General features: G+C 31.0%; 1 protein-coding gene across 3 annotated transcripts; it reads right to left on the bottom strand.

The window, feature by feature from the left end:
- Positions 1 to 1,850: 1,850 nt before the first annotated feature.
- Positions 1,851 to 24,007, bottom strand: LOC107449065 (uncharacterized). Of its 3 annotated transcripts, none has more exons than XM_016064486.3 (3): positions 23,512 to 23,998; positions 9,784 to 9,834; positions 1,851 to 4,128 (listed from the first exon to the last, which is right to left on the bottom strand). In XM_016064486.3, exons 1-3 carry the CDS (start codon positions 23,585 to 23,587, stop codon positions 3,908 to 3,910), a joined length of 348 nt encoding a protein of 115 aa, XP_015919972.1. In that variant the 5' UTR covers positions 23,588 to 23,998; the 3' UTR covers positions 1,851 to 3,907. The 3 variants fall into 3 exon arrangements, 1 of the variants encoding a protein (XP_015919972.1); XR_006225039.2 differs by lacking the exons at positions 1,851 to 4,128; positions 9,784 to 9,834 and adding exons at positions 4,537 to 4,633; positions 17,112 to 17,162 and having other exon boundaries at positions 23,512 to 24,007; XR_006225040.2 differs by lacking the exon at positions 1,851 to 4,128 and adding an exon at positions 4,537 to 4,633 and having other exon boundaries at positions 23,512 to 24,006.
- Between the last annotated feature and the right edge of the window lie 17 nt (positions 24,008 to 24,024).

Genomic DNA, 24,024 nt, shown 5'->3' with positions numbered 1-24,024 from the left:
GAAGTAAATTGAATCTTCCCTTAGTAATAAATATCGTGAAAATGTCACTTTCCTGCTTCATTCACTAAGCTCTTCCTCTAAGAAAAATCTTTACTAATGAGACCCAACGAAAGATAATTAGCAGAAAAATGGATAATGAGTAAAGTTGCTTCAAACACAAATAAACTTTATCCCGCCACTATGTTTTAAACAAAACGATTGATCATGCACAAAAAATTGCTTAAAAATGTATACTTACCAGAAAGCTTAAAAATGACAACTAGGATATAAAAATAAGAAGAATGTGTTTCAAACTGGCATTAAGATAACTAAACTGTTAGGTTTCTAATATTAGCCAGTCATAGATATTTGTGCGTTGCCTCGGGAACATGCTTATTGATATTCCCATGACGATATAAATTCCCATGTTCGTCAGTTTGTAGATCAATAGAATTCGGGCTCTTCATTTGTTTTGATTGCTGATATTTGTAGATTATTTTATGTTCGATTTTGATATTAACTGCATGCAAAAAATGCGCTAATCTAAAAAAAAAAAGTTAAAACTAAATTAGAGTTTTTACTTTAATGTCTTGAGACCAATCTTTCGTTTTTTTAAGCAACGTTTGGACTAATTTTATCATTTATTTTTATTGTTACGTCCACCTTTTAATTTTTCATTCATTTTTGTTGCATTCGAAAAGCAATTGTCTTTGTAGTAATGTGATTGTTTTTATCCCCTTTGGTCGAAAATTTTAATTATGATGAAAAATTATGGGTAATGCTATTGGAGAGAGGTTGTAAATATCTGCACAGTAATATAGCACCTATGTCTTGTCGCTTTTGTATCAAGATTTATAGATAAACAGCGAGAAATATTCCAAAATATGTTCAGATTACTGAAATTAAAATGCATAATTTATTTATTATTAATTGAAAATTAGTTATGGAGTTTTAAAATATTTCATTTAAATGAAATTCATAAAATAATTTTTTTCAGTCTGATGAGTTTTTTCAACCAAAAAAAAAACAAACATATTTTAAGACTAAATCAAAGAAAATTGCGGACATTGCATAAGACATTGCGTCAATTTAAATACTTTCATTTGTACTTTACTCATGTTATTGTTTGATTTGGTATACTTTAAATTGGCTTGAATAGAGATACTTATTGTAACTCAATTCAAAACTTACTTACTCGTAACCTTCCTGTGTGTAAATGAACCGAATTTTTATTTTTTTAATAATTATTTTCAACATGCTATTACTATTTGTATATACACCGAAGAGATATTACATTATGACCACACTGCTAATAGCAAGTAGGACCACCTTTAGCCCTCAAAACTGCTAGCAGCCACCGTGGCATTGATTCCACAAGGTGCTGATAGGTAGTCTGAGGTATCTGGTACCAAGCGCTCACCAACTGGTCCTGCAATTCCCTTACATTGCGAGAGGGTAGCGTGGCAGCACAAATTCGGTTTTGCAAGTAGGACCACAAATGCTCTATTGGATTAAGGTCAGGTGAATTTGGGGGTCAGGACATGAATTAAAAGTCACTGGAATGTTCCTCGAACCAATCCATGACGATTCGACCCTTATGACATGGTGCATTATCCTGTTGGTAAACATCATCCCCAGCAGGAAAAACTGTTGCCATGAATGGGTGAACCTGGTCTGCAACTATGTTCAAGAAGCTTACAGACGTCATGGATTGTTCTATGAGGATTATGGGTCCTAATGTGCCACATGAAAACATTGTTTCTGGGTGAGAAATCTTGAAAACCTGGGCGAGCCAACATGGAGAGTGGTCATAATGTAATGGCTCTTCGGTGTATGTTCTTTGTGTTGGAATTTAAAAGGGATTTTACTCCTTTAGTTTAAAATAAGTTTTAATGTTGCAAATAAAATATATACATACATTATGATGAAATTCAAAGATATATACAAGTGAGCATCAATGACACAAAATGCGAAGGATTTTGCTTTTCTATTTAGTCCAGTTTCGAATAATCAGGTGTTCAGTTTCAAACGTGTATTGTACACTTTCTTCTAAAAATAAGTCAAATGTGAATCGTATGCATATTCTATCAAAAACAATCATTTCCCAATTTTATATAATTTGTTACTGCTAAATTTAAAAAAAAAATATTTTCAGAAGAAAAGAAACAAATAATTAAGTTGTTTAGGTATTATATTAGGTATATATATACAATTGTATACGAAAACAACAGCTAATACACTGATTTTACATATCTTATCAAAGCACAATAAATTTTAATTTTTTTAATGTTTACAATTAATTCTATACTATTCCTCTGAAATTGTAAGATAAAACTGATATTTTTTTATGCTGAAATATTAAAGCGAAAACAATCTGGTTCTACTCAGAAGCAAATTAGTTTTAATATTTTATGTAGTTTTGATCAAAATAAAGAGTTTTTATATTGGAAACAATCATGCACCTTGGTTCTTTTCTAAAAAGCTAAAAGAAAAAATTCTCTCAAATTCCAGTGTTTGTGCAATATTTTTTTCTTTCCAAATTTTAAAATTTTTAAAAATGAGCTAAACTTAAAAACAAAAGTGTGACATACTACGCTCAAACTGGAAAAACATTGTCTAGTTGATAAATTAAAATGTTTGGCGCTTTTGCCTTTTCATGAATGAAACAATAGAAGGATCATGAATCTGTTTCAAGTACTTGCTTGACATAGAAAATGGCTAAATTAGCTAAGACAACAACTTAATCTCGATTTACGGTATACCATTATTTTTATGAATAATTTGAAAGAAGTATTTTTTTGTGCGTGTCTATGAAATAGATAGTTGCCATTTACGAATTTTATGAAAAAATTTCCTTGTGGCTACTTTAATAGTTCAATAATGAAATTTAATTATTTTTGCAGATTTCTTTTGTAATTTCGTAAAGTCCTCAATTAAAAAAATACACAAAAAGAAAAAAAAAATATTGCATTTCTACAAATACTTGATCTTACCGGATTCGGATGTGAGAATTTCAAATCTGTATATCTGGAATTGCAATTTTAGTTAGTTTATTATTATTTTTTTTGATCTAAATGTACAAGTTTAGAAAGAACATATAGGTTTATAAGCATAAACACTTGCATACCTGCCAACTTTTGCGCATTTGGCGTAAAATTTTATTTCTATATTTAAAGTGGTAGTAAAATGTATGTTTTCTATATATTCCTTGCATTTATAAACTTAATTTATAATTTTTTTGACCACCACTATTTTAAAAAAATTTAAACATATATATTGATATAAAATACACCCGTGTTTATCCAGATAAGCTTTATCTAAAGTCAGCATATGTTTCTGCCTAGAATTGTAATTTAAGTTCGAATTTTCTCCCACTGGGGAAAACCATTGAAAGGATTAAAAGTTGGCAGGTATGCACTTGTCTGTTCTTTTGAAAATAGCACTTAAGACAAAAAAAAAACAAACAAACAACACGTGATATTAATTTATCGCACCATAAAGAGAAATGTATTCTTGCCTTCTTTCTACCAGGCCCTACGTAACAGAGAAGTGTGGAGAAAAAGTAGGCAGTCGAGTGAGTTTTAAAAAATCCTGGTTCGAACTTTAGTATTAAATTGTATAAAAACTGTATCTTGCACAGAGAAACCAATTGCAGATTTGATATCAGCAATGAGAAAATATCTAAAATGTGTTAAAAATATCTCATGCAACAGAAAACAAAACAAATTTTTTCCCCAGTGTTAAAAACCAGTTATTTTATGTATATGTTAGACTTATTTACTCGGTGTCTATTTACCTACATTATTTTACATCACATTTATAAAACCAATAATCAAATAGTAAAACCAATGTTGTTTTGTTAATAATATTATTAGAAACAAAATGTGTATGAATTTTAAAAGTTTGAAGGAAGTGAAATCGCTTTTTCTTATAAATAATGTTGAGCATAATTGTCACTATTGTATGTAGGTGGCGCATAAAGTGCTGTTGCTAAAGTAGATGATGCGTTGTCTGTTGAATGAAAAGTATCCATTGTTTTCAGGATTCGTGACATAGGAGTCGTGGATTCTCGAGATGGTGATATTTGATCGTAAATTTCTCTAGTACTTGTGGATGTCACTTCCTTAGTTTTGAATGATGGAACGGATTCTGAAAAAATAAATAAATAAATAAATAAATGTTAAAAATCACTTTTGTATGTTCTTTTTTGTTCATTCAAATATATTTATTAAGTTTTATACAACGTGAACATACATGGCATGTGCAAAAGTATGGAAACACTTCTATTCCAACTCTATGTAAAGAATCTTTCTTTAACGTGCAACTGTTTTGAGACAAAATATATGACTAAACAGTTTGAAAAGTTCGAAAGATCATGCTTGAATTTTTTTAGAAATGGTGTTATTTTCGCCCTTACAAAATTTGGATCGACCAAAAAGAGATCTTTAGTTTCAATATCAGCAATTTTGAACTGTTATGGTATCCTTTTCACTCATGCAAAATTTGGATCTGCCAAAATGAGCATTGGATATCAACTACTTCTTTTTTAGTTTTAATANAGGAGTCGTGGATTCTCGAGATGGTGATATTTGATCGTAAATTTCTCTAGTACTTGTAGATGTCACTTCCTTAGTTTTGAATGATGGAACGGATTCTGAAAATATAAATAAAAAGTTACTAAGAATCACTTTAGTATGTTCTTTTCTGTACATTCAATAACATTTATTAATTAAGATTTATACAGCGTGAACATACATGGCATGTGCAAAATTATGGAAACACTTCTATTCCAACTCTATGTAAAGAATCTTTCTTTAACGAGCAACTGTCTTGAGACAAAATATATGACAAAACAGTTTGCACAGTTCGAAAGATCATGCTTGAATTTTTTTAGAAATTGTGCCATTTTCACTCTTACAAAATTTGGATCTGACAAAATGAGCGTTGGAAGTCAGTTTACTTCTTCTTTAGTTTTAATATCAGCAATTTCGAACTGTTATGGTATTATTTTCACCCATACAAATTTGGATCTGCCAAAATGAGCGTTGGAAGTCAACTACTTCTTTTTTAGTTTTAATATCACCAAACTGTTATGGCATAATTTTCACTCATGCAAAGTTTGGAGCTACCGAAATAAGCGTTGGAAGTCAATTACATCCTTTTTAGTTTTAATATGAGCAATTTTGAACTGTTATGGTATCATTTTCATTCATGCAAAAAATTAGGAGCTATCAAAATTAGCATTGGAAGTCAACTACATCTTTTTTAGTTTTAATATCAGTAATTTTGAAGTATTATGGTGTCATTTTCACCCATACAAAATTTGGATCTGCCAAAATGAGCATTGGAAGTCAATTACATCTTTTTTAGTTTTAATATCAGCAATTTTGAAGTATTATGGTGTCATTTTCACCCATGCAAAATTTGGAGCAGCCAAACTAAGCGCTGGAAGTCTATTACTTCTTTTTTAATATCAGCAATTTTCTACTGCAATAGAATATATACAGAAATATTTATATAAGAATGCTTTTTAATTATAGTGATATTGAATCAGGAAATAAGCTTTTAACTTTACACGCTCATTGCGGTCGGTGAAAACTTTGGATGGTTAAAAAGAAGACAATTTCTAAAAGCTTCAAGCATGATTTTTCAAATCGTTCTAACAGTTTTACTGTGCAAAACCTTCCGAAACATTTGTTTATAAAAGAAATATTGTTTACATAGAGTTAGTATCGAAGTGTTTCTGTAATTTTGTCCAACCCCTATAGCTTTGAAAAAAGTTAATGTTTGCCAAATTTTAACACCTGCTATAACTAGGCTGCACATACAGTTAGTCCAAATGCCCAGATGTTTTATACAGTTTAGTTCATTCGCCGTAAGATTTTAATTTTAAAAAAAAAATCTCCAGCTCAAAATCTCAATTGAAATGGCATTTTCTTCTGCCGAGAAAAGTTTTTTGAAAAGAGTTAAAGTTGGAAGGTTTGTAATCGGGAATGTTCTTCAAACTTGACAAAAGCTTTATCGAAGCTTTTGTGTTAAAAATGTCGGTTTCAACTTAATATCACAGGAAAAAATTTACAGCCTCTGACATCGCAGGGTAACGAACTTTCGTTCTGATACATATTATACTGGTATTCAATGTATTTTTTTAAATGTTGGTTGAGAACTTTAATTCCTTTATGCTGTAATTCCATTTTAAAATGATTGCCAATAAAAAAGGCTTTAAGCTTCAGCAGTTTTCCAACGAATTCGAGAATATTAATCAATGTCGGATTTCTGTGTTTGTTTAAAAGAAATCAACCCAACTTATTGCTTTAATACTTCTGTTCTTATTTTCACACTCATAAATCAATAGACCATGAAGGTTTGTTTCTGCTGCATTTGTTATCACCTTCGGTAAAATCCTCAAAGTGATTGTAGTTTGTAAGCGATTATTGCTTTTGGTTTGCATGACTAGTTTTCGGAATATCTCAGAAGGTTGCTTTTCCTTAATGTTAATTATAGGGAAAGTTTTATGTTTAACATTTCTTTCGAGAAAAACGTTAAAATTAGCCTTTGCGCAAGTTACGGACTAGTACTGGATACTTACTTATATCACTTTAACCTTTCAAGCTTTATTTTTAATTAAAAGTAAGAGATTAATATTGAGAAAATGTTTATAAAAATATTCAAATCATAAAATACTTCGAAATAATAATTTTTTCCCCAAGCAGATTTGACTTTACATTTCAATCTAAATCTAAATCAAAGAAATGGAAATATTTATATCACAAAAGCATAAATCTAGTTGATTAACTTTTCATTTTTGATGTTTCTGAAAATGCGCGTTTAAGAACATAGACATACTTACCTTGAAATGCGTGTTTTAAAAAACAGATTATATATTAAAACGCGTGTTTAAATTAATCGGAATTACTTAAAATGCATGTCTGAAAAATGTGTGTTTGAAAAATGCACAGTTGAAAATGCATGCTTGCCTACTTTTCCGAATTTTCCAGAAGAATTTATCGTTTGATATATGTGTGGGTCAAATTTATTTATTCACACTTTATTCTTGCTTGAATAAATATAATTTAAAATGATTTTGACTACCAGTAGATTTCGCAATAGACTATCAGTAAAGCCTGATTTCCCTAAAACTGGAATAAATCTTTTTAGAAAAGTTAACAGGTATGAAATAGTATATTTTTCATTCCATTAATTCGCTACCATCTTTTCGCCAAATAGAATTTATCGCCAACCAATGTTTCGAACTCTTCATGGCATAAGCCATACCCTCCAACTGCTACGGAATTTCCGTAGTTTCAGAAATCTTCTTTTCAGACGGTAGCAAAATTAACGTCTTAATAATTAAAAAAAATTAATTTTAGCGTAACTTGTCCACTATTACTTATAAGAGTGCAGACCATATGGCTAGATTCTTAAGTTCTGATAAAAGTTTTATGAGAGATCCATTTGCTTTAAAAATTTCTACTTTGGTTCGCTACCACTAGAAAGAATTATTTTCAAAATCTTCATAAGTTGGAGGGTATGGCATAAGCAAACAAATTGATACTATAATGAAAATTATCTAAACAATTTGATAAACCTTTGGGAGACCTGAAAATTAACATTTAAGTTTCAAAGTTAGTGTTAAGAAAATTTAGTTCCAATGAAATTTATATCCAAAAATTTGAAATAACAGCTACTTTAGAATCAGAAATATTCTACTTAATTTCAAAATCAGTTTTTTTCCAAAAAATTAAGGATTTAATCCTAGAATACGTTGCACAAGGATTTTGATGAAATTTTTTTTTTTTTTGCAATTTAATTAACTACATTCATTCTGGTTGTATTTCTTTGCTTAATGATGGCACAGATTTTTTTTAAATTGAATTTCTGTTTTTTTGCAGCGAAATAAATAAAAACAATTTAAATTAAAACATTTCATTTTGCTGATAAACTAAAACAACTACGAACGACAGTTATCCCAGCCATCGTGTTTCTATTTATATTTGTGGTAGAACTTTAAGATTAGCGGTCTATGTGGTGGCTGTGCATTACCTAAAGCCATGGCTGCCAACTATCAACGCTCTTTGGAAAAGTTTCCTTTAGTGGTAGCCAAGTTTACACTTTAAGTAGTATTATTCTTTTCGTAAATTTGATTTAAAATTATTTTCTGCACATACTACATGTAAATTATTCAAAAGTTTATATGAAACTCCACTTTGTTCCATATCTCGCTCGGAGAGTGCTTTGAAAATATATGCAAAATTACCAAAAATTCTGTCAGATCTTGTTTTTAATTTTCCACCATGCTATAAAATATTTTTCAAAACGTGTAGTATTTGGTTGACCTGCTAAACGGTCAAGAAAAATTGTTACAACTAGTAACAGATATGAAAATTGCATGCTATCTGCTAAAGAGTGCCGTTTTGAGTGAAGACGAAGCCTTTGAAAAAGGGCCTTAAAAACTATTTTAAATATTTTGTTTATTTTATTTACTTTTTAATCACTATGCGAACCATCTTATTGCAGGGATGCTAGCCGCCGAGCTTTCTACATAAGATTTTATAAAAATGGTAAATAAAGTTTCAAAAACTAATAGAAATTTATTTTCTTTTGCTAGTGTTTACAATGGCTCGCCACAGAGTCGCGATTGCTCAGGGGATAGAACGTTCACCTTCCAATGAGGTGAACCGGGGTTCGATCCCTGTGATGGCTGGTCGATACGAATTCCGCATCCGGCTTGCACAGACCACAGTGCTGACGTGAGATATCCTCAGTGGTAGACGGATCATGGGTTAGAGTCCATGGTTAACCTGACGAAAACGATGCCGTCAGGTTATGCCATGTAACGCAAATGCGGGTTAGTTCCGTCGAAAAGTCCTCCACGAAGGCGAATTTCTCCCAATATTTGATCTAGGAGTTCCCTTGTCTTCTGGATTAGGTTCAAAATCGCAAGGCTACGGAGTAGCCTTGTAATTTTGGTAAACATTAGTAGTCGTAGCCTACGGTAAACATTAGTAGTCGTAAACCCAAAAATTGGGTCGGCAGTTCAACGACGGTTATAAAATGACGTTAAATATAAAATGGCTCGCCACGAGAGAGAAAGATCAAAGTGGCGTCTTATTTAAACTTTTGAATTATTGTACATAGACTCGGGTAAAATAATTTTTGATCAATGTTTCTAAACCAATTACACAGGGGTACGAATTTCTTGTTGCATTTATAAAATTTCTTATACTTAATTTGGGTGTGGGGATTACAAATCTGAAATTAGTTATGCTCCGAAAACTACAGATGTTTATCAAAATTTCAGTTTTAATTCAGTCTATTTTTTTGCCCGAATCTGCAAGTTTATAAAGAACGAATAGGTTTGCACAGTTACATAAAAACTTGCCTGCTCCTTTGTAAATAACACTTAAGACAAAGCACATATGACCTTAACGTATCGCATCACAAACTGAAATGTTGTATCGCCTTCTTCCTACCACTCCCTAGGTAGCAGAGAAGTGGGGACATTTAGGAAACTTAAAAAATTCTGGTGAGGAATATATTATTAAATTGCATAAAAACTGTAACTTAGAGAACGAGAGAAACCGATTGCCGATTTGATTGAAGATCCATTCAAAAATCTCATTAGACTGAGAAATCATACATTAAAATATAAATTTCGCTACCACAAGAAAAATCTTTTCCGAGAAGAGATGTCAGTTGACGTCCCTGTAATAGTTTAAATATGTTCATCTGGCAAGAAAATGTTATCTATGCCCTTTCACTTTTTGTTTCCTTAAATGAGCATTATACTAAAATTTTAATTACCTGATGGTGTCTCTGGTGCTAGCAGCGAAAAATCATTTAGTATTTCAAAACCTGCAACACATAAAAATGCAAATTGTTAAAATTCTAAAAAAGAAAAATGCTAAGATATCGAAACAAGGATGATTTGAGTGTTTTGGCTTCTTGCATACGCGATAAAAAGGGCGATGAAAATCCTTCTTAAAATTTTTTGTCCAAACACCAGAGGGAAAGAGAAGAAGAGGAAGAGCTAAAAGAAGATGATTAGATAAAGAAGAGAAGTGATTAAAGGACTTGAGAGTTAACACGTGGAGAAATATAGCATTGAACAGATCTAGATGGGGTAGACTGACTGAGACAGCCTTATACGGTAACTGGCTGTTGTGCAGAGAAGATATATATATATCTATATATATATATGTGTGTGTGTGTGTGTGTGTGTGTGTATTAGGAGAAGTAAATATATATATTAAGAGAAGTGTAGTAAATCGCCATACTATTATTGATGTACAGAATGCTTGGTTAATTTTGGTAACAAGTACTAACTGAAATAAAGTAATACACTATGCTTTAAAAAGCATAATTAATGAAGAAGTGACAATAATTAATTTATGAGAAAAGCAAAAATTTGCCATACTATTTTTGACGCAAATGACGCTTAATTAATTTCGGTAGTAGGCACTATAACTGAAATAAAAAATAAAAAAAATTATCTACTCAATATCAAAATTAATGAAGAAATGGGGCTAATTCGTTTAGGTGAAAAACTAAAAAAAGTCTCCATACTATTTTTGACACCAATCATGCTTAATTAATTTTAGTAATTGATACTGATTAAAGTAAAACTTTAAGCTATGTAATAAGAAATAAAATTAATGGAGCAACAACACTAATTCATTCAAGAGGAACATAAAAATCGCCATGCTATTATTAACGCTAATAGTGCTTTATTAATTTCTGTAATAGGCACTTTTGGTATTATGGTACCAAACATACTAATGTAGGTAGAATTAGTACTCGATTTGGTACCAATTAAAACTGTGTTAATACTTTGCAATATTAATTTAGATAATTAGGATGGAGGGGTTTTACGGGTTTTTGAAAGCAGAGATGCCATCTGCTCCGGACCATCACCTCCTACATCAAAAAGCCTCCACACGGATTTTTATAAGTAGTCCGCGCAGACTATTTAAAAAGTGAATCAGTTGTGCGCATGAACCCAAAACCTTTTAAAAAATTAATTGAGAGAAATTCATCATATATATTTGAGAATTGAATCTAGTGGTTGACAAATGAATAAGGCAAACCAATAATATTCAAAAATAAAACAAATTTTTAGTCATAGCTACCACTTTCTTATTTTAACTAGATTTTGTATTAAGTAACTCGTTCGGAAAATGGATATCTTTCACAATGGTCTGATCGGACTACCTATAAAAAACCGTGTGGAGGCTTTCAGTTATAGGAGGCGTTGTCCCGGACACGCCAAAGTAGTTTTAAAAAAAAAACGTTAAGTAACTATAGTAAATTTTGCAAATATTTGACTACTTTTGCTTTTTTTTAAAAAAGGTATAGCATGACATAAATACTATAAAGTGTAAATTGAATTTATTAAACCAAGAATCACAATTAATAAACTACCACTTTAAAATATATATTTGCTGTCCGGAGCAGGTTGACATCTATGTGAAAGGAGTAAGTTCCAGAAAAAATCACTTAATTGTGGTAAATTTTGACAATCACGAGTACAATATTCTAAAAGATACTCAATACAGTTAATCGTTATTTTTAATATATGAATTAGTAAAAACGAGCTTGCTTATGCTAATAACGTAGATTCACCGTCAAGAACAAAAAAAAAATGAAATTATTTTAGCTTTATTAATTGTGTTATTATATGTCTCAATTTTGTGCAGAATTTCGAAATACTTTTAAGTACTGATTTACTAGTAGTTTGATTCAAGATTAGTCTCTCTCAAACCGTACGGAGAATACTTATTCAGCTAGTATTTAAATTAAGGCAACCATTTGAACCAATTATTTAACAAATTCTGCTTATCTTTCTAAAATGCTATTTTCTTTTATAGGAAAAAAATAGTGGTAAATTAAGTTTTTTATTATTAGGATTTATTTTGTAAAAATAAGAGAGTTCTGCCTACCGTACTTTATTATTTATATAATTTTCCTTGTTTTTATCTAAAGTCAAAATATTGTGCCTTTTTTAAAGTTGAAGTGGTAGGTTAAGCTTGGTATGAATAAATATGAAGTAAATTTTTTTTTATTTAGATGTTTTTTATGCATAGAACACTTTTTGTGGCTAGGCATTATATGGGCTTGCTTATTTGAATGTAACATAATAATTAACAACTAAAATAGTCGAATTAAGAAACGTTAAAATTACATAATAATCAAAAAATTCATTTAGGACTATTTAGTTACCTTAATTCAAATAGCCGTAGATTTATCATATTATTTGGATCACTCATTAAAAATGTCAGAGCTCTTAGCTATTAATTGTAAATGCAATATTGCAATACCATTCAATGCAATTTCAATGCAATATTGGCAATTGCTGAACTGCCAAATTTCTTGTTTCGCTGAATGAAATTTTCTTTTTCTTTTTGAAGCGACAAACTGATTTTTTTTTATTTTTAAAGTTGACTTTTTATTTTGAAGAGAGTTTTGAATAAAATGCATTTGTTGATATTTCTGTCTTTGTTTAATAAAATTGATTACTAACGATTTTGAATCCCCTCTATATAAAAATAACTTGAATAAATATGTAAAGTCTTAACAATTTTCGTTAAAATATTTAGTGTTTGCGTAATCAAAACAATTGCTGTCTAAACTTGGATGGTTGTTATCGCATGCCAAAAGCAATGTGGGTGCTCTTCCGTAGGCGCCATCAATGGCCAAGATATAAACTTACCACACACATAAGTCTCATCCCGTTTATATGGCGGAAGCATTTATACATCCATTAATTCATCCACAGAGCGTAATTTTGACCTAAACCAGAGAATGATCAATCTCCAACTCAGTACCCCCATAAGTATGATTTCTTATGGGAGCATAGAGGACTTTATGACCCGACAACTTTAACGTACACCAGNATTTTAACACCTGCTATAACTAGGCTGCACATACAGTTAGTCCAAATGCCCAGATGTTTTATACAGTTTAGTTCATTCGCCGTAAGATTTTAATTTTAAAAAAAAAATCTCCAGCTCAAAATCTCAATTGAAATGGCATTTTCTTCTGCCGAGAAAAGTTTTTTGAAAAGAGTTAAAGTTGGAAGGTTTGTAATCGGGAATGTTCTTCAAACTTGACAAAAGCTTTATCGAAGCTTTTGTGTTAAAAATGTCGGTTTCAACTTAATATCACAGGAAAAAATTTACAGCCTCTGACATCGCAGGGTAACGAACTTTCGTTCTGATACATATTATACTGGTATTCAATGTATTTTTTTAAATGTTGGTTGAGAACTTTAATTCCTTTATGCTGTAATTCCATTTTAAAATGATTGCCAATAAAAAAGGCTTTAAGCTTCAGCAGTTTTCCAACGAATTCGAGAATATTAATCAATGTCGGATTTCTGTGTTTGTTTAAAAGAAATCAACCCAACTTATTGCTTTAATACTTCTGTTCTTATTTTCACACTCATAAATCAATAGACCATGAAGGTTTGTTTCTGCTGCATTTGTTATCACCTTCGGTAAAATCCTCAAAGTGATTGTAGTTTGTAAGCGATTATTGCTTTTGGTTTGCATGACTAGTTTTCGGAATATCTCAGAAGGTTGCTTTTCCTTAATGTTAATTATAGGGAAAGTTTTATGTTTAACATTTCTTTCGAGAAAAACGTTAAAATTAGCCTTTGCGCAAGTTACGGACTAGTACTGGATACTTACTTATATCACTTTAACCTTTCAAGCTTTATTTTTAATTAAAAGTAAGAGATTAATATTGAGAAAATGTTTATAAAAATATTCAAATCATAAAATACTTCGAAATAATAATTTTTTCCCCAAGCAGATTTGACTTTACATTTCAATCTAAATCTAAATCAAAGAAATGGAAATATTTATATCACAAAAGCATAAATCTAGTTGATTAACTTTTCATTTTTGATGTTTCTGAAAATGCGCGTTTAAGAACATAGACATACTTACCTTGAAATGCGTGTTTTAAAAAACAGATTATATATTAAAACGCGTGTTTAAATTAATCGGAATTACTTAAAATGCATGTCTGAAAAATGTGTGTTTGAAAAATGCACAGTTGAAAATGCATGCTTGCCTACTTTTCCGAATTTTCCAGAAGAATTTATCGTTTGATATATGTGTGGGTCAAATTTATTTATTCACACTTTATTCTTGCTTGAATAAATATAATTTAAAATGATTTTGACTACTAGTAGATTTCGATAATTTAAACATATATTAAGCCAGCTTGTTTACCAAAACTGCTTTTAAATTGTCTAAAGCTCAACAACTATATTGAGCCTCCACACGGTCTTTCATAAGAAGTCCGTGCAGACTGTTTAAAAAGTGTACCAGTTGTGCGCATGAACCCAAAACCTTTTATAAAAGTAATTCAGAGAAATTTATTTTATATATTTGAGAATTGAATCTGTAGTGGTTGACAAGTGAATAAGGCAAACCAGTAATATTCATAAATAAAATAAATTTTTAGTCATATATTTTCTACCACTTTCTTATTTTAACTATATTCTGTATTAAAGGACTCGTTCAGTAAGTGAATATACTTTACAGTGGTCTGATCGGACTACCTATGAAAAACCGTGTGGAGGCTTTCAGTTACAGGAGGCGTTGATTGAGCTCACAATAATCTGAATTGCATTATCGTTACCCGACCGCTAGAATAAAACTTTTCAGTAAAGTTAACAGGTATGAAAATTATATATTTCATTCCATGAATTCACTACCATCTTTTCGCCAAATAGCATTTATCGCCAACCAATGTTTCGAACTTTTCATGGCATAAGCAAACAAACTGATACTAAAATGAAAATTATCTAAACAATTTGGTAAACCTTTGGGAAACCTGAAAATTAATTTTAAGTTTCAAAGTTAGTGTTACGAAAATTTAGTACCAATGAAATTTATATCCAAAAATTTGAAATAACAGCTTCTTTAGAATCATAGAAATATTCTACTTCATTTTAAAATCAGTTTTTCTTCCAAAACAATTAAGGGTTTAATCATAGAATACATTGCATAAGGATTTTGATGATTTTTTTTGCAATTTAATTAACTACATTCATTCTGATTGTATTTCTTTGTTTAATGTATTATTAGCACAGATTTTTTTAAAATTGAATTTCTGTTTTTTTGCAGCGAAATAAATAAAAACAATTCAAATTCATTAATTTCATTTTGCTGATAAACTAAAACAACTAGCAACGACAGTAATCCCAGCCATCATGTTTCTTTTTATATTTGTGGTAGAACTTTAAGGTTAGCGGTCTATGTGGAGGCTTTTCCAAAAGGCGCATTACCTACCATGGCTGCCAACTGTCAACGCCGTTTGGAAAAGTTTCTTTTAGTGGTAGCCATGTTTACACTTTAATGTATATTCTTCTTTTTGTAAATTTGATTTAAAATTATTTTCGACACAACATGTAAGTCATTGCAAAGGGATAGGGAACTGCCCTTGCATCAGAAAGGTTCTGGGTTCGAATCCCGGGCAAGGCATGGATGTTCCTTACTTCTCAGTACTATTCGTCCTTACTGTGGGAGCAACGTTGGCCCACCTAATGTGGTCCCCCTGAAAGAGTGGCCAACAAATCTGCCCTTCAGATGCCTGTATGATCTAGGTCATTCCTCAGGTGGGCATTGGAAAAAAATATAAAAGGCCACTTTGTTCCATCGCTCGCGCGGAGAGTGCTTTGAAAATATTGACAAAATTACCAAAAAAATCTGTCAGATCTTGCTTTTAATTTTCTACAACGCTATACAACATTTTGCAAAACGCGTAGTATTTTGCTAAACGGTCAAGAAAAACTGTTGCAACTAGCAACAGACATGAAAATTGCATGCTATTTACTAAAGAGTGCCAGTTTGAGTGAAGAAGAAACCTTTGATAACCATAAGATTTTATAAAAATGGTAAGTAAAGTTTCAAAAACTAAAACTAATAGAAATTTATTTACTTTTGCTAGTGTTTACAATGGCTCGCCAAAGAGTCGCGATTGCTCAGGGGATAGAACGTTCGCCTTCCTTTGAGGTGAACCGTGGTTCTATCCCTGTGATGGCTGGTCGATACGAATTCCGCATCCGGCTTGCACAGACCACAGTGCTGATGTGAGATATCCTCAGTGGTAGACGGATCATGGGTTAGAGTCCATGGTTAACCTGACGGCATCCTTGCCGTCAGGTTAACCATGGAAGGTTCTTGTGGTCTCCCTCTCCATGTAACGCAAATGCGGGTTAGTTCCATCAAAAAGTCCTCCACGAAGGCAAATTTCTCCCAATATTTGATGCAGGAGTTCCCTTGTCTTCTGGATTAGGTTCAAAATTACAAGGCTACGGAGTTGAACATTAGTGGTCGTAAACCCAAAAATTGGGTCGGCAGTTCAACGACGGTTATAAAATAAAATAAAATATAAAATGGCTCGCCACGAGAGAGAAAGATTAAAGTGGCGTCTTATTTAAACTTTTGAATTATTGTACTTTACTCGGGCAAAATAATTTTTGATCAATGTTTCTAAGCACTGGGATATGAATTTCTTGTGGCATTTATAAAATTACTTATACTTAATTTGGGTGTTGGGATTTCAAATCTGAAATTAGTTATGCTCCGAAAGCTACAGATGTTTATCAAAGTCAGTCTATTTCAGACTATTTTTTTTTGCCTGAATCTGCAAGTTTATAAAGAAGGAATAGGTTTGCACAGATACAAAAAAACTTGTCAGCTCCTTTGTAAATAACACTTAAGACAAAGAACATGTGACCTTAACGTATCGCATCACAAACTGAAATATTGTATCGCCTTCTTCATTCCACTCCCTAGGTAGCAGAGAAGTGGGGACATTTAGGAAACTTAAAAAATTCTGGTGAGGAATATATTATTAAATTGCATAAAAACTGTAACTTAGAGAACGAGAGAAACCGATTGCCGATTTGATTGAAGATCCGTTCAAAAATCTCATTAGACTGAAAAATCATACATTAAAATATAAATTTTGCTGCCACAAGAGAAATCTTTTCCAAGTAGCGGAGTGAGTTGACATCTCTGTTATAGTTTAAATATGTTCATCTGGCAAGAAAATGTTATCTATGCACTTTAACTTTTTGTTACTTTAAATTAGCATTATACTAAAATTTTAATTACCTGATGGTGTCTCTGGTGCTAGCAGTGAAAAATCATTTAGTATTTCAAAACCTACAACACATAAAAATGCAAATTGTTAAAATTCTAAAAAAGAAAAATGCTAAGATATCGAAACAAGGATGATTTGAGTGTTTTGGCTTCTTGCATACGCGATAAAAAGGGCGATGAAAATCCTTCTTAAAATTTTTTGTCCAAACACCAGAGGGAAAGAGAAGAAGANCAAGGGAAAAATACAGAACAATGAAAAAAAAAACCGCAAAAAAAAATCCGAAAAAAAGACAAAAAATTTTAAAATTTCTTAGAAAAATCCGGAAAATAAGAGATATAATCTCTTCATCATCTCACACGATTATATCCGCAAAAAAGAGTGCTTTCTAATATTGTATCAATATAGCCGAAGCAAAATATATTTATACAATAGTGTGAGGAGCACTCAAAAAATTTACAAAAAAATAACACCAAATAAAATAGAACACAATAAGTAAAAATATAATGTAAAAACATAAAATAAAATATAAAGAAAAAACAGAATAAAACATGAAAAGAAATATATAAAGCGAGTAGCGAATTCAAATGAACTTACATGAACGGGAAATTGTTCAAGAATGATTTAAAATATATTCGTAACAAGATTGCCAGATTTCAAAAAATGAAAATAAAAGCTCAAATTGAGCTAAAAGCGCAACTAGAGGAGTTTTGTACTAAAGTGCGTTCTTACTGCATTACTGAAGTGCGTTTGATTTGTTAGTCACCAAGGATGGGCCCGAAAATGGATGTGCGCAAGGTAATATTATACTGGATAATTTAAAGAAGTTGACAGTAAATAGTTTTAGAAAATAAATATTTATTTAAGAAGAAAAAATAGAAAATAGAAAGGAGAAATAAACATGAATTGCCTATTTTGCACATAATTTTAGCCACGGATTTGACCGAAATGGATTTGCACGGGGAAAAATTATACAAATTAACAAAGAAATTTTTTAGTAAATAATTTTATTCATGGATTTGCCCGAATCTTTGTTAATTTATATAATTTAAAAGATAGAGCCAATGATGTTTGCTTGCTTATAGCTCTCAGTATTAAAAAAAAATGATTTTGTTGTCCGTTCATAGATTTTTAATTATTTTTCATTCATAGATATTTGATTATTGTCAGATAAACTCAATGATTAATATGAACGTGGTAACTAGGCGGACTATGTCACCAAATTAGTATTCCTTAAGTAATATAAAACGACGTGTTTATTATATATATAAATATCGATATTATAATTATTTAAGCGTATTTCTATAAAAATAAATAGTTTAAAATGAATGGTATTCAGGAAGCAAAATTACTAAAAAGAAAAAATAGTTCTAAATTGTTTAGTAGAACAGAAAAAAATCGTCAAACTATTATTAAGGCCAATAATGCTTGATTAATTTTAGTAAAGTGGACTAATTTTAATTAAAAAAAAAGCTATGAACTGAAGAGAACAATTAATAGAGAAATTATACTGAATCATTAAGAGAAGTGTAGTAAATCGTCATACTATTATTGATGTATAGGATGCTTAATTAATATTGGTAACAAGTACTAACTGAAATAAAATAATAAACTATGCTCTAAAAAGCATAATTAATGAAGAAACAGGCAATAATTAATTTATGAGAAAAGTAAAAATTTATGAGTGACGCTTAATTAATTTCGGTAGTAGGCACTATAATTGAAATAAAAAAAAAAACTATCTACTCAATATCGAAATTAATGAAGAAATGGAGCTAATTCGTTTAGGAGAAAAGTTAAAAAAAGTCTCCATACATGACACCAATCATGCTTAGTTAATTTTAGTAAGTGGTACTGAAGCTATGTACTAAAAAGTAAAATTAATGAAGAAATGGCACTAATTCATTCAAGAGGAACATAAAAATCGCCATGCTATTATTGACGTCAATGGTGCTTTATTAATTTCTGTAACAGGCACTTTGGTATCATGGTACCAAACATACTAATGCAGGTAGAATTAGTACTTGGTTTATTTGGTACCTATTGAAACTGTGTAAATACTTTGCAGTATTAATTTAGATAATTAGGAAGAGATAAAAGGGGTTTTACGGGCTTTTGAAAGGAGTAAGTTCCAGAAAAAATCACTTAATTGTGGTAAATTTCGACAATCATGAGTACAATATTCCAAAAGATATTCAATACAGTTAATCGTTAAATAGATTCGCCGTCAGGAACAAACAAAAAGTGAAATTATTTTAGCTTTATTAATTGTGTTAGAGTATAGGTCTCAAATTTGTGCAGAATTTCAAAATGTTATTCAGTTCTGATTTAGTGGTAGTTTAATCTAAGATTAATCTCTCTCACACAGTACGGAGAATGCTTATTCAGTTAGTATTTATATTAAGGCAACCGTTTGAACCAAATATCTACCAAATTTTGCTTATCTGTTTAAAACGGTGATTTCTTTTGCAGGAAAAAACTAGTGGTAAGTCAAGTTTTTTATTATTAGGATTTATTTTGTAAAAATAAGAGAGTTCTGCATACCATACTTTATTATTTATATAAGTTTGCTTGTTTTTATCTAAAGACAAAATATTGTGCTTTTAATTAAAGGTGAAGTAATTGGTTGAACTTGCTATAAATATATGAAATGAAACTTTTTTTTATTTAGATGTTTTTTATGCATAGAACACTTTTTGTGGCTAAGTATTATATGGGCTTACTTATTTGAATGCAACATAATAATTAACAACTAAAATAGTCGAATTAAGAAACGTTAAAATTACATAATAATCAAAAAATTCATTTAGGACTATTTAGTTACCTTAATTCAAATAGCCGTAGATTTATCATATTATTTGGATCACTCATTAAAAATGTCAGAGCTCTTAGCTATTAATTGTAAATGCAATATTGCAATACCATTCAATGCAATTTCAATGCAATATTGGCAATTGCTGAACTGCCAAATTTCTTGTTTCGCTGAATGAAATTTTCTTTTTCTTTTTGAAGCGACAAACTGATTTTTTTTTATTTTTAAAGTTGACTTTTTATTTTGAAGAGAGTTTTGAATAAAATGCATTTGTTGATATTTCTGTCTTTGTTTAATAAAATTGATTACTAACGATTTTGAATCCCCTCTATATAAAAATAACTTGAATAAATATGTAAAGTCTTAACAATTTTCGTTAAAATATTTAGTGTTTGCGTAATCAAAACAATTGCTGTCTAAACTTGGATGGTTGTTATCGCATGCCAAAAGCAATGTGGGTGCTCTTCCGTAGGCGCCATCAATGGCCAAGATATAAACTTACCACACACATAAGTCTCATCCCGTTTATATGGCGGAAGCATTTATACATCCATTAATTCATCCACAGAGCGTAATTTTGACCTAAACCAGAGAATGATCAATCTCCAACTCAGTACCCCCATAAGTATGATTTCTTATGGGAGCATAGAGGACTTTATGACCCGACAACTTTAACGTACATCAGTCACCATTTAATACAAAGATAGTTTTCGGGAACTCACAATCTCTTGGACATCGGCCCTACGCCCTACCAACCAGGCTATCCCGGCCGAAATGAATTGTTATAAGCAGTAAAAAAAATGCAGCAGTATTAAATGTTGGGTAGATTAAGAGAATTAAACGTAAGAATTTTCAACTTACAATTGTTTTTACTAAGTTTATTGCTAATAGATTTATTCTATTATCAACTAAAAAAAAAGGAAGTTTATTATCAACGTTGCTAAAAACATAATGCATTGAGTGTTTTGCATAAATTAAGCCGCGTTCTTTGTTACATCCGTTTGCTCAGAACTTTACGTAACTTCTTTAAAATTAAAGATATTGCTCTAAATATTTGTACTTATATTCAGAATTTTTTAAGCTTTCAAAAAAAAAAAGTTATTGGGTAGAAAATGACGCATTATATGTGGTGAGATTGCGTAAAGGAGCTGAAACTTTAAATAGCTCTCTGCCTGAATTATTGCTATCGTCCTCTATCATTTCAGATTTACGCGTAAAATTTTTTCCAGTGATAGTTAATTAAAGCTGCAATTTTTATAGCAAATAAAATTTTTAATGAAATTTTTATTAGAAATGCAAAGCCTAATTGTTTATAATTCTAACATTTAGCCCTTCGTTGACGAGGTCCTTTTAAAGGTTAAATAAACGGAAGCAACCACAAAAGTTTACTAACTCATTATTTACACATCTACTATATAATATCTAGAGTCCACTAAATAAAACTGTGTCTCTTAGCATTAAAACGTAAAAGTTTTAACGTTTAGAGTTGCGGGTAGTTTATGGGTGACAGGGGTGCCTAGGAGGCACCTTTCGATTGCAAAGGGCTAATATATAGGTTTAAATTAATATATGTTGTGTTTCTCTTTTCGTATTCATAAACCGATAATCTGCTTATTTTTTTAAAAATTATTGTAACATTTTTAAGTTTTTTTTTTATAACCGTCGTTGAATAGCTCTCCCAATTTTAGGTTTACAACTAATTTTCAGCACCGTAGCTTTGTAATTTTGAACTAATCCAGAAGACAAGGAAACTCCCAGATGTATGATTTGACTTTGGGACTCGACAGATTTAACGTGCATCAGTAACCATTTGCTTCACGGGGAGTCTTCAGATTGCGGGTATCGAACCTACGACCTCTTCGACATGGGCCCAGTGCCCTTTCAACCAGCTATCCCGGCCCATTTTGAAGGTTTAATTTTTTTTTTACATAATCACCAATTAATGTATTTTGTAGACCCCCAATCATTTTTTGTAAAACTATAGCCCAATAGCTCCCCGCCGTATTATTGCTTTGAACCTCATATTTAATTTCGTCACTTCTTAGACCGTCGCTCTCCTGCAACAGTTTCACTGGTACAATACCACACACCCCCTAAAATCCGAGCATAACACCCAATGACTACCATCTAGTCTGTGACTACCATAAGTTAAAAAAATACCAGGTTGAATAGCGATTCAGCTTCGACAACGAGGTCGGAGATGAGGTTCAACGCAAAGACACGGCGCGAGTTTGCAAAAAGTGTCACAGCGTCTACAAAAGTCTTTTAATTGAATTTACTACCATGTGAAAAAACAGACAGATGTTCAACCTTTATAATGTATTATTGTCAAAAAAATTTTATCTCTTGAACTTCTCACTATCGATCCTGATCCTGAAACTGCGAGCTTGGGGCCGCTTGCAGCTCTCAATATCGAAATAATTCAATAGAGATCGTACAGTTCTTGAGAAAAAATAAGAAAGTGGTTTATAAGTTCAGTTTGCTTTTTAACAATTTTTGGGATAACGTATAAGTATCCAATTAATTCATTATTACTAACACATATAATAAATCGATAATAAATTAATTCACTTTACTAGATGATTTAAAATTGAAACAATTGTTAATCCTTTTTCAAAACATTAATTGATCTATTTCTTGTCAAAGGAATAAAAGTGCATGTTTATGTACAAATGTGAAAAGCGCCTTTACATGAATAGTGTTTGGGAACTTTCGTTTAATGAAATTGAAAAGCAGGAATGCAAACTGCAGCTCACAGGGCGAAATATTTCAAAAAGTAGAAAAATGGATAATTCTGCTAATTTTGAGAATGTTTTAAACGTCTCATCAAAAAATATGTAATTGTCGTTATCTATCTTTGTTTCCCGGGTTACGAAGCAGCGTTTTATATATGAGTTTTAATTATTTATAGGCAAAATCATTCTAAATTGAATCTTTTAAATCACAATTTCAAATATAAACTCTCACGCTAAGAAAACTTTTCGCACAAGACACAGCAAATTAACATCTTTGTGGACAGAAATGCATACCGGCTAACTTGTACGGTTGTTGAAAAGGATTTTATAAGGCGGTAGTAAGCCAACAATTAAGTTTGGGAGAATTTTCTAAAAACAAAACTATTAAGGCATCTATAAGAATAATAAGCCCACAATTAGATCTTATCTGCATATTTTTTCCTTCAAATTATTAATTTGTCGTAGTTATTTAATTTTTTTTTTTTAACTTTAAACTTCAAGAGGCTGAAACGCCGACATTGCTATCACTAAGAAAATTATTTTTCAATGGACGTACAAGTTGAGAGCTATGCAAATATGTTGTCCCTACAAAATAAGCTCTATAAGAACTAGATAAATGAGTTACCACTCTTTATATTTTAGTACATTTCCATAATACGCGTGCTAAGTAAAGTGTGACTTGATATCGAAGATGCGACATTTCTATTAAGAGGATTGTACCCGCAAAGTTGTAAGCTGTACAAAAATTTAAAGTTGAATTTAGCAAATTTATTAAATAAAGTAAGAATCTTAAAATATACTTTAAATTTATCACCGAGAGCCAGATTCGGACGACAGAATAAGCACAAAAAATTAAAATTATCTTACTTTGTTCTGCAAATGCCACCAAGATGAAATGAAACGTAATAACCGCTAAGCCAGGTAAGGCACACTTTGGTAACATTGTTATTCTCAGAGATCCATATCTTTCAGCTAAAACTCTCTCCCAAACTTTCGCTTATCGAATGTTTTAGAGAAGCGATCCAGGTATCAGTTGACCTAATGAATAAAGGATTTGGGTTTCTTCAAGTCAAACGTAGACATTGACATCCTTCGTCTTTTTATTTTTGCACTACTTAAAGAATCGTCTGCTCGAAAAATGGTCACGTTGAGGAAATTACATCGAAAAAGATGGCTGCACGATGGGCGATTCCGTTCTCATTCTTAAGTGAATATCGTCACAATTGGTTGAATCTAACAAATGACTTTTTTACTGTAAGAAAATCTTCTTAAAAGCGCTTCATGCGCGCTAATAAAGTAAACGAACCTTAACCCTAACTGCACTCGAGCGTTTAAAATTTCCGTGAGTTCGTTTGCCAACCGATGTTTGAACATAACGCT

This window comes from Parasteatoda tepidariorum, chromosome 9, assembly GCF_043381705.1.
Source record: "Parasteatoda tepidariorum isolate YZ-2023 chromosome 9, CAS_Ptep_4.0, whole genome shotgun sequence".
Taxonomy (NCBI): Eukaryota; Metazoa; Arthropoda; class Arachnida; order Araneae; family Theridiidae; genus Parasteatoda; species Parasteatoda tepidariorum.
Note: the sequence above shows the minus strand (reverse complement) of the source record. Positions and strands in the feature narration are given on the sequence as shown.